This window comes from Mytilus edulis, chromosome 9 (assembly GCF_963676685.1).
Source record: "Mytilus edulis chromosome 9, xbMytEdul2.2, whole genome shotgun sequence".
NCBI lineage: Eukaryota > Metazoa > Mollusca > Bivalvia > Mytilida > Mytilidae > Mytilus > Mytilus edulis.
This window is the reverse complement of record NC_092352.1, coordinates 58,598,153-58,613,159: the sequence shown is the minus strand read 5'-3', so window position 1 is coordinate 58,613,159 and position 15,007 is coordinate 58,598,153. Positions and strand designations below refer to the sequence as shown.

General features: G+C 33.5%; 2 protein-coding genes across 3 annotated transcripts in view; one reads left to right on the top strand and one right to left on the bottom strand.

Moving 5' to 3' along the window:
• The first annotated feature begins 3,047 nt into the window (after window positions 1-3,047).
• Window positions 3,048-15,007, top strand: part of LOC139488649 (uncharacterized) — a 103,490-nt gene continuing 91,530 nt past the window's right edge. For both annotated transcript variants that reach the window (XR_011656057.1, XM_071274441.1), the window contains exon 1: window positions 3,048-3,179. The gene's annotated coding sequence lies outside the window, so the exon portion shown is untranslated. The remainder of the gene's footprint in view (window positions 3,180-15,007) is intronic.
• Window positions 9,315-11,131, bottom strand: LOC139490078 (uncharacterized). The gene is made up of 2 exons (XM_071276931.1): window positions 10,414-11,131; window positions 9,315-9,931 (listed from the first exon to the last, which is right to left on the bottom strand). The coding sequence occupies exons 1-2, from the start codon at window positions 11,129-11,131 to the stop codon at window positions 9,315-9,317; spliced, it is 1,335 nt and encodes a 444-aa protein (XP_071133032.1).

Here is a 15,007-nt window from a genome sequence, read left to right as displayed (position 1 = left end):
TGTACAATGTCTAAGTAATCATGGAAGTCCCCAGTCTTCACCATTTCAACATATCTTCCTATATGTAAATGATGTACCTAAAAAATTATTAAGGATTGGTACACAGACCAATCATGTGTTCTTTGAAGTTGCATCTGCAATTACTAACTACACAGCATAAAAATAACCTTTCATAAGAGAAATTAGTCTTACGTTTATATACATAATATATAGATAAGATATTGTTTAAAACCGCTTTATGTTAAGCAGTCAGGTAGACAGGGTTTGGGTAGAGTTATTCTTATTGGTTGTCAATTTTAAGCTTCTTTGAAGCCTTGGACTATGAACCAATGGAAATGAGAAGAAATTTCCAGTAGCCGATCTGGCTTATACAACAGATGAAATTTATTATCCTAGACTTATTTAAAGGGTTTTGGCAACTAGGCCCATGCTAGTCTGCATCCCTGATCAATCATTATTTAATCTATTTTGGAAAAGATAAAATATTATGCTATGCAATTATGGACAACATTTACACTGTAGATTGTTTAGAATAATCACTTTTCTTTTCTTCACAGTAGAATGTTCGACCTGTTAAAAGGTAAGTTTGTTGCTTAAGTAACTACAATGACTTAACATGATTAAGGAAAAGGACAGGCCTTTTAGTCAAACTTTTTTTTTTCGAGTACTCGGACTATGAAGCCATCCAATTAAAATACTTGATTTGTAGTCCAAGTACTGATTAAATTTTAATAATAGTAAATATTCATCATATTGCAGAAATCCTGAATCCTCTCTCTTCTATGTCATCAATATATAAACTTACCTCCAACTCGAAGTGTGTAACAGTACCCACCAATGGTGTCAATTATTTAACTTACCTCCAACTAGAAGTGTGTATCAGTACCCTCCAATGGTGTCAATTATAAATTTACCTCGAACTGGAATTGAATTTTGAAGTGTGTATCAGTACCCTTCAATGGTATCAATTATAAACTTACCTCCAACTGGAAGTGTGAATCAGTACCCTCCAATGGTATCAATTATGAACTTAACTCCAACATGAAAAGTATATCAGTTCCCTCCAATGGTATCAATTATAATCTTACCTCAAACTGAGAGTGTGTATCCGTTCCCTCTAATGGTATCAATTACAAACTTACCTTCAACTGGAAGTGTGTATCAGTTCCCTCCAATGATATCAATTATAAACTTACATTCAACTGGAATTGTGTGTCAGTACCACCAATGGTGTCAATTATAAACTTACCTCCAACTGGAAGTGTGTATCAGTTTCCCCCAAAGGTATCAAATATAAACTTACCTCTAAATTAAAGTGTGTATCAGTTCCCTCCAATGGTATCAATTATAAACTTACCTCCAACTGGAAGTGTGTATCAGTTCCCTTCAATGGTATCAATTATAAACTTACCTTCAACTGGAAGTGTGTATCAGTTCCCTACAATGGTATCAATTATAAACTAACCTCCAACTCAAAGTGTGTATCAGTTCCCTCTAATGGTATTAGAAATCTTTCAGAAAATACGTCTTTAACTTTTTACAATCTAGTCCTAAAAAATACTCAACATTTAGTTAACAAAACAAGATATACAAATTTGTTTTAAATATGAAATTGCTGAATACTGAAACTAAGTAAAATTCCATCAAAAGATAAGTGAAAACCTTAAAGGGCGACAATACACTCACTTTTATTTGTGTTACCATTTGTCATATTAGAGCAAAACAAAACAAGAAAATACATTGATTTTGAATTTTCAATTGCTTAATACTGAAACTAAGTAAAATGCAATTCCTATTGCAATTATAGATGTTGATGCAAATCTATTCTTATTTTCGACATGTGGTAAAGGGTTACACCCTTAAAGATTGCTACTATAAGTACTATCATAGTTGAGACTAGAGTTAAATGCTTCAACCATGCACAATTATAATAAAAGAAATAAAGTGTCCTGCAAGATTTGTCAATTGAAAATTAACCCTGGAGGTAATTTTTACTGAATAAAATGTGAATTAATTTACGCAAAAGCGAAATACGGCTTTGAAATGTCAGAAGAAAGGGGAGATCAATTCATTCAAAAAGAAAATTACATTTCTAAATGGTTTTTCAGTTATCTCACTTGTCTTATAATTTTTTAATGTATTTATAAATTCCTTATCATGAAGTATCAAGTTTTTGTAAAGTAAGATCTTACTCTTTGTGGGTTTGTATAGTAAGATCTTACTATTTGTGGATTTGTTTAGTAAGATCTTACTATACAAATCCTTAGTAGTATATAATTGATTTAGTGAAAAAAAAGGAATTTTATACGAGTACTTTGTGGCAGTAAAAATTATGTTGCCCTATTTATCGGTTTCTGTATGTTATGTGAAACAAACTAAAATAATTGTAAATAACAACAAAAGTTATCAAAAAATCGTCTTCATGAATTAGAGTTATCTCCCATTAAACACATGAGTTATTTTTGAAAGTACGAAAATCTAGTTAATTTGACAAACAGAAGAAAAGAAGTGACATATGATAAATATGGGCACTAAGGCATCTTATCCTGTAATGTCTTTTTTGCCTTAAGCAACTTATATATTTGTCATGCTTAAATTGGGAAATGTTATCAGCAAATTTTATCAAAAGTAAGATTAATTGTAAGCTTTTTAAATCATATGTCTTTTTTTTTTAAATAGCGCTCAGTGAAATAAGTACTCTTATGAAAACTTCCAAAAATTATTCCCAAGCTTAATTCATGACTAAAATCTCTTTTTGTTAATCTGGTACTCATGCAGTTTCTGTATATGTATTATAGGGGTAAATTCAGTAAATAAGGATATGGTATTAAGGACTTTCCACATTTTTTTTGTAGATCTTGTCTTTCTAATCTTTAATTTTTTTAAAGTTGGGTTTTTTTAGTTTTCAAAACAATAGATAGCACACCAAAAATAAGTAAATATAGTATACTTGTACAATGATCTTTAAATTAATCTTTAAATATTCATAGATTATCAGTATATGATATTCGCGCAGCTGTAATCAGTCATTTAATTGTTTACCGTTACTGACTACGATGATGAGGTACAAACATGCCTCAATTAACTTACTAGTAGGAGGACATTTACTAAAAAGAGACACAAAAAGAAAGTTAAAATAAAATGCTAACAGAGGAAGTGGTATGGACTCAAATCAACAGGTAAAGATTATCAATTAAATGTATTTTTTATGGATTCATCTGCGCTTGCATGTTTTCATCAAATATATATATATATATATATGCCACCATACATCATTTTGAATTACCAAATACATTTACATATAAAAATCTCTGATATGGGGGTCTTTTCTGATATCTTAGTCTTTCAAGAGTCTGATCATCCGATGTATTAGGCTATGGACGTGCAGTTCATATGTGTTTCTCGTTTTTTCATTTTTTATATAGATTATACCGTTTGTTTTCCTGTTTGTTTTACTCTAGTCATTTTAGGACATTTTAGCTTGATGTTTCGGTGTGAGCAAAAGCTCTGAGTTGAAAGCCATACTTTGACCTATAATTGTTAACTTTTTGTACATTTTGACTTGGATGGAGATTGTCTCATTGGCGCTCATACACCATCTTTTGATTTATATCGAGGCTTGCTATAAATGTTTAAGGTGTCAAGTGACACAGTCTTGACTGCTTTCATTCTAGCCATTTTGTTTCTGATGAATCATTGCCTCATTTTGCAATCCTACATGTATTATTAAAGTTGTATACTGTACAAAATGTGTATAAGTGGAACATTTGTCGAGTTTCACAAAGGGTTAGAATTGACCTTAATAAATTTTATTTATAAGACAAAAATACTATATATATTTCACATAGAAATACAATTAAAAATACTTTCTTTTCTATTTTGGACCAATTTTTCCAACATTTTAGCATAATATCTCCCAATTGATACGATATTCCTGCGTTTGTATTGTCTATCATGATTTCTTTGAAAGAGGATTGCTGCTCACAAGGAAGCTTACAAACCTAGTGTTCCAAATGGCGAAGTCGAAATCATTCCTTCGTAAATATTACGGACGCCATCATGAGTTGGTTACCATTATGGAATAACCGTTCCACAGATTATATCGGATATTTAAAATCTCTCTCGCCATGCTTGTCCGAATTTAAAACGTTTCTTTACTAAATCCTTGGTATAATAAATAAGACATAGCTCAAGGTATATGTTTAGTTGCTCGCAGTATGAGAAATAATAACTGAACTAACTTGCCTATTAAAATCGGTTTTACTCTTTTCTAAAAAAAATAGACATATAACTATCAAAAATAATAATATGTTTTTGCTTTGATAGCAGCATATTCACTGTATCTTAAGAAACCTGAAAACCCTAATAAACATAACACAAATATTCTCAAACTCATTATCTATACCATATTTAGAAATAATCATTTTTAAAATTTCTGGTATGACCAACTCTTTTTTATCTATAGGCTCACTTAAAATTCTTTTACCACCCTCGAAAATCAAGGAAAGAAAATCATCCCACAAGGATTGTCTTTCAACATTTTATCATGATGCCATTAAATTGAATAATTATTACACTATAAAACTGACACAATAATTCATTGTTGAATAAATCCACCAATATAAAGCGAAATAGTAGTTGATGTAGCTCGTGAATACTATACGAACGAAACAAACCATTACTGATTTTTTTTTAAATAAATACGATATGTTTTATTGATAGAATTGGCTTATAAAAAATTCTATAATAGACGACAAAACATCAATCACACTGGTTAATCTTGGATTATTGACATAACCTTCAAACTGTTTCCATTGAGACTATAAATAGATAAAAAATCAAAATCAAAATTTTCTTATGATATCTGTATACATAAAGTTAATTATACAACATCTCATAGACACTGTGCAACAACATACATCGCTCCCAGCAATCATAAATAATCTCCATATATTACTCAACTGTTACTCAAGTCGCTCTGCGCAAATAAATTGCTCCCAACGATCTAATAGAATAATGTTAATATATAACAGCAGTGGTCAATTTCATCTGTTACTCATATCCACCTGCGTGACAATTCCTCGCACTGCGAAAAGATTAATACATTTTATATGAAAACAAACATTAACTATAATCAACTGACAGTACCAACGCATGATTGTTTAAAGGCTGTTATGCATAAATACTGTTATCATGTGATTTAGTCACAAAGACGTTTTTCGGATTTTTAGATTTTCAAGTGTCAATAAAATGATTTACAATTCTAGGCCAAAAAATGGCAGAATTCAATTTTGGGTACTACTAAAACACCTTCGGCCTTACACCACTGCGAATGATTAATTGTCCGAGTAATTAAATTAACAGGAGGAACTACCCAATTATTAAGTTTTGACCAATCATATGCAAATGCACCTACGCCTGATGTACCTTGAGTAAACAATTAATATAACATGGGAAATCTATTATTTCTGTCATCGTTCGCAGGTAAATGGACCCAATAAAGAGTTTTAAGAAATGAAAATATTTTGTGAAACACCTCAGTCGTTGAAATCAAATATTTTACTAAGTTTATCTGTACCAGTATTTTCATTCCTAGGTATCCATACTACCTCCAATACTATATCATTGTTCAAACATATGTGAAAAATATACGATTATATAACTTGCAAATCTAATTCCATGCTATCTTTTTGTACAATTTCAACAACATTCTGAATGTCTGTATCAAGCTTAACAAGTTTTCCACATAACATTAATTGTAATGGTTTTAATATGTTTTTGACAGCTTTTTATTCTCTCCATGTAGAACTCCTGTGTTCTTTATTTCACACAATATGTACAATATGATTGTCATCTACAGTAAAACCTGCACAGGTACTCTAATCATTAGATTTCTACATTTAAAATGTAAGTTCTCGAACTGAAAATACCAAAATTAAAGCTTTTGTAAATTTTCGTCATTAAAAGGTACAAAAGGATTTTAATATATCCTAGCGTTAATCATCATATGCAAATGACTAGTCGTAATTTGACAAATAGAACCCAATGCTGGTTTCATTGATATAATTTTACCACATACTTTAGCTCAATTTCTACAAGTCGGGTTAATCGTTATTTCTAATAATACAGAAATGCACAATTTCAAACCCTGAAATTTTTTATTCTGTATATCTAAAGTACTATTTTATAAATTCCAAATAAATCCCAACCATTCAATACTATATTGTGGTGTCCACACGCTTTTCGTTTCATTAGCAATAAAACAAGATGTTTTCAAATCATCGCAAACCTGATTGGACATTTTAGTACATTTGTACATGTATATAAATCAACAGTTAAACCAAAACCATCGTCTGAATAAACTTCGATAGGATAACCCATAGATTTCCAATGTTTTACAAAAACTATAACTGTCCTACTGACAATGTGACTAGATGATGATTTGCCGAACGGTTAAACAGAAATTATAAAATCTGATTTTGTTGCCAAATTTCAGTGAACAGTCTAAATATTTTTGATGATCTTCAAGTACATGTATACCAATATGATGATAACCCGACCTAAAATCAAATTTATACCCATATTCAGCGTTAACTGTATAATTCAAAGCTACATAAACACCCTCAATTTTCACCTTTAATTTGTCAACATATTGATAAACATGACGTAAATCGAGTACTAATCTCATTTTACCTGAACTTTGCCATGTTTGCATAGATATCGTTAAATGATTCACAACAAACGGCGGACATGTGACTTCTTTTGTACAATGTGTGTCAAATAACTCTAATATGGATTTTTGGACACAATTTAAATATTTAATTGCAGACTTGATTTCAATCCTTCCTATGTTCCTGTACATCAGGATTGGTTGTTTTTCAAAATAAAATGCTGAATTTTCGATAGTAGAGGGCATTATGTTTTCTTGTCTGTGCCTCCGTCCGTCCGTTCATGATGTTGGGTTACTGTCTAAATAAGGTTCACATCACATATCCTTACACTCTAAAGCAGTGACATTTGTTGTGAAGTAAGAATGAGTAATAGGTAATGTAGACATGTGTGAAGATGCTTGTTGATGTTGTGTTGTTTGGTTACAGTCTCATTAATGTCAACATCAATTATCCTTATATTCCAATGTGGGGTTTTTTGTGTGAAGTTTGAATGTGAGAGGAAATATAGGCAAGTGTGAAGATGTTTTCATTTTACTTTAAGTTACTGTCTAATTAATGTAAACATCACATTTCCTTATATTCCTTATTAGTGGTATATGGTGTGAAAGTTAAATAATGTGAGAGGAAATATAGGCAAGTGTACAGATTTTTATTTTTATTTTACTGTTGAGTTTCTGTCTAATAAATGTAAACATCACATATCCTCATATTCCTTTGTTATGGTATTCAGTGTTAGGTTTAAATGTGAGAGGAAATATAGGCGAGTGTGAAGATGTATGTTTTTGTTGTGTTATTGAGTTATGGTCTAACTAACATAATATATCTTTATATTTCTTAGAGCTTATATTTGGTGTGAAGTTTTAATGTGAAAGATGTTTGTTTTTATTTTGTGGTTAGGTTACTGTCTATTCAGTAATTTCAACATCAAATATCCGTATAATCCTCAGAGCTGATATTTGGTGTAAAGTTTGAATATGAGAGATAATTTAAAAGTAGATGTTTTTATTGTGTGGTTAGGTTACTGTATATTCATTAATTTCAACATCACATTACTAAGTGGTTATATTTGGTATCACGTTTGAATGTGAAAGGAAATCTTAATTAACATGAATGTAGATGTTTTGGTTGCTGATCATTTTGCTGTTTACCGTTTTTCAAAGTTTTGGCCAAAAAAAACAACATGATTTATTTTTTTTATTCATTAAAACAGAAATAATTTTGAACATTTCTTTGAGATTGGTTTTCTTATTCGCCATTTTGCACTTGTCCCTGTCATTAAACTGCATTTCCAGCATAATTTGATAATTGTTAGGGCCCTCTCAATAACTATATTAGTGACAAACGGAATATTGGCTTATGTTTGCTAATCACAATGGTCTTTGATGTGTAGTTTAAATGTTAGAAAAATATAGGCAAGTGTGAAGATGTATGTTTTTGTTGTGTTGTTGGGTTAACGTTATGGTCTAATAATGGTCAACAACGACTATCCTTTTATTCATTAGCAGTGATAATTGATGTGAAGTTTGAATGTGCGAGGAAATATATACAAGTGTGAAAATGTATGTTATTAATTCATTGTTTGGTTATTGTCTAAATAATGTTAACAAGCACATATCCTTATATTCCTTTTTAATGGTATTCAGTGTGAAGTTGAAATGTGAGAGGAAATATAAGCAAGTGTAAAGATGTACGTTTTTATTGTGCTGTTGGGTTACTGTCGATTAATGTCAACAACATATATCCTTATATTCTGTGGAGGTTAAAAGTATGATATTTTCGCTAATATTAACAAACACGTCTGTTCAGCCATGACTTTTAATAACAACTCAAAGAGTTCACGACGACGTCACTGAAGTCTCCAACGTCGCCAATGGTAATGTACATACTGAGGAACGTCGTTATCCCGCGATAATCTCGACATACTGGGGGCCGCAAAAAGTGCAAATTATCTTAAATTTCACATTAACTGTCCATATTTGTAAATAAATTAAATTAAAAAAAAGTCTCTATCTTGATGAATGAACTAAATTGAATTACGTTAAATTAAGTTCTTGTTCACATAAATGAAAAAAAAATGAATTAACTTCGAATGTCCTTTTGAAATTGTTAAAGTTCTAGTCTTCTTCATCTTTTTCGTCTACATTGGTTATCCACTTTCGTATCTTCTCCCGGGCCTTGATGCTCGCATTTCGTTTCGGTCTAGTACTTCTTTGCATTGTGTCTTCATGTCGCTCGTCAATGTGATCGCTTGTAGCATCCGAATGTGTCCCCGATACCTCCAACGGAAATAGTTTAACGATTAGTCGGGATGTCTCACTATTGCTTGTCTGTATTCGTGCTGCCCGTACATGTCCATCATTGCCTCTGATAAGTTCATTTACCATACCTAGTTTCCAATTGACTCTAGGAGATTCATTATGTATTTGAACAAGGTCTCCAATTTGAATAGATTGTTCGTTTTTTCCTAAAGTTTCGTGAAATTCGTGCAATGAAGTTAAGTATTCGGCCTTCCATCTGGTCCAGAAGTGTTGTATTATTAAAGTTTGTCTGTGCTCACATTTGTTGAGTCCTTTATGATTCATATAGGTTGGATCGTTGAATTCCTCGATGTCTATTTGAGGATGTGGCAGCGCTGATATTCTTCTACCGTACAAAAGATGAGCGAGGGGGGATGAACTTCTCGCAATCTCTGATATCTGATGAAAAATATGTAAGTGGCCTGTCATTTAAAATTCTTTCTATTTCTGTCACGACAGTCTGTAGAGTTTCCATACTAACTTGAGATCGTCCAAGTGTCTTTTTCAAGCTTGTCTTTGTAAGCTCAATAAGTCTAGATCTCTCCCAGAATCCACCATACCAAGGTGCGCGTTTTGGTATAAACTTCCATTCTATTCCTCGTATAGACAACGTTTCTTTTAGTGTTGCCGATTCACATAACCTTTTTAGTTCCTCTGTTCCTGCAATGAAAGTAGTTGCATTATCTGATATAAGTGTCTTAGGTATTGATTTGCAGCTTACGAAACGCCGGAAAGCTTGAACAAACGCATGTTCGGTTAGTTTCGGTACCACTTCTAGATGAACGGCTCTGGTAGAAGCACAGGTAAACATGCATATATATGCTTTTGTTAAAATTCTATTTTCGTCTCTTACAAGTAATGCTCCTGTAAAGTCCACTCCAGTGACTGTAAAGGGAGGGGCTTCCTGTAATCTGATTTTTGGTAAAGGTGGTGGGTCTGGTGCAACGTACGATTTTCCATTCACTTTATGACAAATAACATCAATTACATCTGATCAGACCGGATTCGTCTAAGAAAAGTCCCAATTGTCGGACTCTGGGTACTTTACTTGTGTTTCTGTGTTCTGCTCCTCTCAGATATGACATTTTCTATGTATACGTAGACTCTTGACAATCTAGAATCCAAGTATTTACTGCTGTTTGAATTTCATTGACCTCCAGTGATCCACTTTTTCTGGAAATCCTATCCCGTCTACAGTTGCTGATAAAACGGATGACATAGGCGGTAATACGTAATAACTTCATGTAAGATCCATAGTTCGAAATATTCAATATGTCTGTTATACTGCCTAGACTATTTTGGTGCGTCATATCCAAGTTGTCCAATTTCTCTTCATTTTCTATGTCATCTACCAGTGACGTCACAACGGTGTTTTTTTGTGCTGTTTAGTTCTGACCATTTTGTACTATCTACTAACCAATTTGGTCCTTTCCGCCAAAGTATACTCTGGTCAAATTGTTCAATTATATGTCCTCGTGTAAGAAGATCTGCCGGGTTGTTATCAGTAGGGCAGTACCGCCATTTGTATGGATGCGTCAATTCTGTTATTTCCTTCACTCGATTGGCTATAAAACGTTTCAAAGTCTTCGTAGATGTTAGCCAATTAAGTGCAATGCTGCTATCTGACCAAAATACATTTTTTGGATAATTAAGTGTTGAATGAAGATGTGCAGCTAGTGGTGCGCCTATGATTGCAGCCATAAGTTCAAGTTGTGGGAGGGTTAAACATTTGATTGGTGCAACTCTGGTTTTCGCCATTACTAAAGTTGTTTCGTTTTCGTTACTCAAATAAGCTGCTGCGCCGTACGCTTTTGGACTTGCATCTGTAAATACGTGAAGTGCTAATTCTGTTGATGTTGATGGCTTGCTAAAATAATATCGGGGAATAGTGAATTGTATTGCCTTTTCCAAATCTTTGATCAAATCTGTCCACATTGTCTTTATATTATCTGGTATAAGTTCGTCCCAATTTAATCCACATTTCCATAACTCTTGTATCAGGATCTTCGGTCTAATTGTAACCGGACTTAGTAAGCCGAGTGGATCATAAATCTTTGAAGAATATTTCAAAACTTCTCGTTTAGTAACATGTAGAAGTAGTTCCGGTGTAGGAATTTCACGCTTAGGGTAAAAGATCTCGTCGCTTCGACTGTTCCACAACATTCCAAGTATTTTGGTATACTTATCCGTATCTAGGACGTTTTCTTCTTTAGCTAATTCTAGTAATTTAGTACTGTTTGAACTCCATGATCTCAAGTTGAATCAAGCTCCAGCCATCAGGCTCCTTTCCTCTTTGAAATACGTAAATAAATCTTACTCTTTGTTCATACTCGACAATATGTTATCAACGTACATGTCTCTTTTTAGAATTCTAGCTGTTTCACTGTTTCCGAATTGTTTCAAATGTTTCTGTATTGTGGCGTTGAGTATAAAGGGCGAAGACGTCGCTCCAAATAACACTGTGAACCTATAAGTTTTCAGCTGACTTCCTGGATTTTTAGGGTCACTAAGCCATAATAATAGGGTAACGTCTCTATCTTCTTCGCTCAGTCCAACATGTAAGAAAGCTTTCTCAATATCAGTTCATGTAGCAAACTGGTTGGCTCTAAACTGTACTAGGAGTTTTGTCAAGTCATTTAATTTTGGTGGTGTGTCTTAGACTTGGATGACTTAGTGATTGACGACAACTGCAGTCGTATACTATTCGTATAGTAGTTGTGCTAGATTCCTTGTGTATAGGGTGGTGTGAAATGTAATGAATTTTCCCGCCTTTTTGTTCTTTTTCATTTACTGTCTCTATAAATCCTCTGTGTTCCTGTTCGGCGATTGTATCTCCATACTTCTTTATTAGTTTAGGATCTTGACTAAGTTTCTAATAACGTTCTGTGTTCTTTTTCTTGTAACTGTATAGTTTGATGGTAGTTCGTCATGTTTCTGTTTCCATGGCAATTTTGCAAAGTACTTATTACCTCTGAGTTCAATCGAAGTGTATTGATATGTTTCCAAAAAATCCGTATCGTCTTCGTCTGTTTCCTTCGAGTTAATACCAATTGATTCCAATCTCCAAAATGTTTCTATACCATGCTCCTCCGTTTTATGAGAAACAAGAATATTACAAATGCTAGTACCCATCAACGAGTTATCCTTTTTGTCGCTTACTGGACCGGAAAGTAAGAAACCTAACTTTGACCTCACGGCGGTTGAACCATTTCCCCGTATGACTTCATCCTCGATTAAGTCCAAGTAGTAGTCAGCTCCAATCAATAACGATATTTCGAAAGACTCTTCCTGTGTTACCGGATGTGCTAACTTTAGTCCCCGTAAATAATTCATTCCTCTGTTGAGGTGCGAATATTTTTCTGCAAAGGTACGGCAATCATTGGTACAATTAGAACGTGTATCGGTATTTTCTATCCTGCATCTGTTTCTACGAACAATGTCGATTTATAATCTAAATGTCTTACGTTTTTTGTTTCTATCTCCAAATGATGATAACTGTAGAATTTCAGTTCCCTCTGAATGTACATTAAGTTTTCTTGCTAAATCTTCAGTCACAAATGATCTCTGTGCTCCCTCGTCAAAAAACACATGGGTATCTTTGCATATGTTGTCTGACCATACAGGTGCTACTGCAGTTTAAAAAAAAACATTTGTACGTACCTCGACTGATGATGAGTATAAAATTGAAGTGTCCTCTTCCTTCTGATTCTTGTCATTTACCAAATGTACCGATGTCTGGTTAGCTTGTCCATTGTTACCATGAAAATTAAAATGCTGTTGGCTGTAATTTGTATTTTGCACGCTTTGTCTACTCCTGTCATTATCGTGGTTCTTGTTGTTAAATTGGCGTACAGTACACAAACTTGTGTGGTGTCTTTTGTTGCAATTTCGGCATAAGTATTTTGACTTACATTCATTTGTACAATGTGTTCCAAGACAGTTGAAACACAATTTCTCGCGTTTTACAATGTTCATGCGTGATGCTGGATCAGAAACATTTGCGTGATGCTGGATCAGAAACATTTGCGTGATGCTGGATCAGAAACATTCGCGCAATGCGCTGGTGCGTGTACATCGTAGCAAAATACACAAGGTTGGGTGTCTAAATTCTGGCGTATATTTCTTGTATTTAGAGCTTGATTTTGACGGGATTTTGTTGATTTAGTCCCAGTAAAGAAGGATGACGTACTTGGTATATTTTTGGAAGTTTCAGTGTCTTGTCCCACGTCAATTATGTTTATTTCATTGAAAATACTTTTCCGGAGCTCTCGTAATAACCAGTTCTCGGTTACGTGTTCACGGGCAAGGTTTTTTATATTTCTCCCGGTAATTTATTCAAAATAATTGGTACAAGTAATAGTGTTCCATACGAATCTTGTGACTGGCCTAAAGAGTCCAGCCCTCTAAAGTAAGTTTCCATTTGATCATAGAATTGTCTCAAACTGACAAGATGGTTTCGTGGTGATGGAATTTCTAATAATGCTTGTATGTATGCTTGCGTGATTTTGTGTGTTTGTCCGAATCTTTCCTTTAAAAAAATAATGGTGTCTGCGTAGTTTGCATTAGTAAGTGCAAAACCAGCTATGGTGCGTAATGCTCCATTCTGTAACTGCGCTTGGAGGTAATTAAATTTCTGGACATCGGTCAATGAAGGGTTTAAATGTATGGCGCATTCATACGAATCCCAGAAAGTTTGCCACTCTAATATGTTCCCTGTGAATATCGGAAGTGTAAGTTTGGGTAAGTAGTGATTCTGATTCTTTGTGGATGTATACGAATTTATATTAGTACTCACTGTGTTACTAGTAGCTTGAGAGAACGGATTTTTGGACGACTGCGTGCATGAGTTTTCTGTGAGGTTTGCTGAGACGAACGGTTGAGGGTTAACATTTATTATTTGCGATGAAGTTTCACTCTGACGTGTCTGTGATGTGGTATGAGCATCCTGTATAAAATTTCTTATGTGTCTGATTTTTGTTTCTTACGTAATACAATGCTCATCTGAGTCTAGAATTTCACTTCCAATATCTTCTGCTTCCGCCAGGTTGAGTATCTGCTCGTTCAGTTGTTCAGTATCTTTTGCTTCAGAAGAAGGTTTTCAAATGTTGCGGTCAATTCTTCTGGATCGAAATCTGTATCTTGGTTCGCTGCATCTATCTAGTTTTGTGACAGCATTTCTGTTCCCGGATCGTATCGATTTGAGCTTGCTTAAATCTATTGGTCACGGCACCATAAATGTGGAGGTTAAAAAGATTATATTTTCGCTAATATAAACAAACACGTCTGTTCAGCCATAACTTTTAATAATAACTCTAAGAAACCACGACGACGTCACTGAAGTCGCCAACGTCGCCAATGGTAATGTACATACTAAGAACCGTCGTTATCCCGCGATAATATCGACATATTCCTTTGTAATGGTATTTGGTGTGTAGTTTAAATGTGAGAGGAAATATAAGCAAGTGCGAAGATGTATATTTTAGTTTTCTATGTTGTGTTATGAGTACTATTGTTTGTCTGTTTGTCCTTTTCATTTTTAGCCATGGCGTTATCAGTTTATTGTCGATTTATGAGTTTGACTGTCCCTCTGGTATCTTTCGTCCCTCTTTTATTTTATTGTTGGGTTACTGTGTCTAAATAATGTCAACATCAAATATCCTTATATTCCTTTGTAATGGTATTTGGTGTGAAGTTTAAATGTTAATAATTTCTTTGGGATTATTGATAATTTATAGCTAACAAATTATCCCTTCTTTGAAATAATTGATGTGTGAGAATTTCTTGAGAGACTCAAGAGATTTTTAAGACAAATAGAGTGTTTATATCATATCATATATCAATCTTTAAAGGCAAAGCATCTTTGTGGTTGGCCTTTCTTCATAAAAATGTAAACCTTAATCCTGCATTATGGTTATGTTACGGACCATATGAGTATAATACTCTTCTGGTTATTAACGGGCCGGACCATATGAGTATTTAGACCATTTAGGTATTTTTTTTCAAATTACATTATAAACGTTTCAATAATACAAAAGCTTT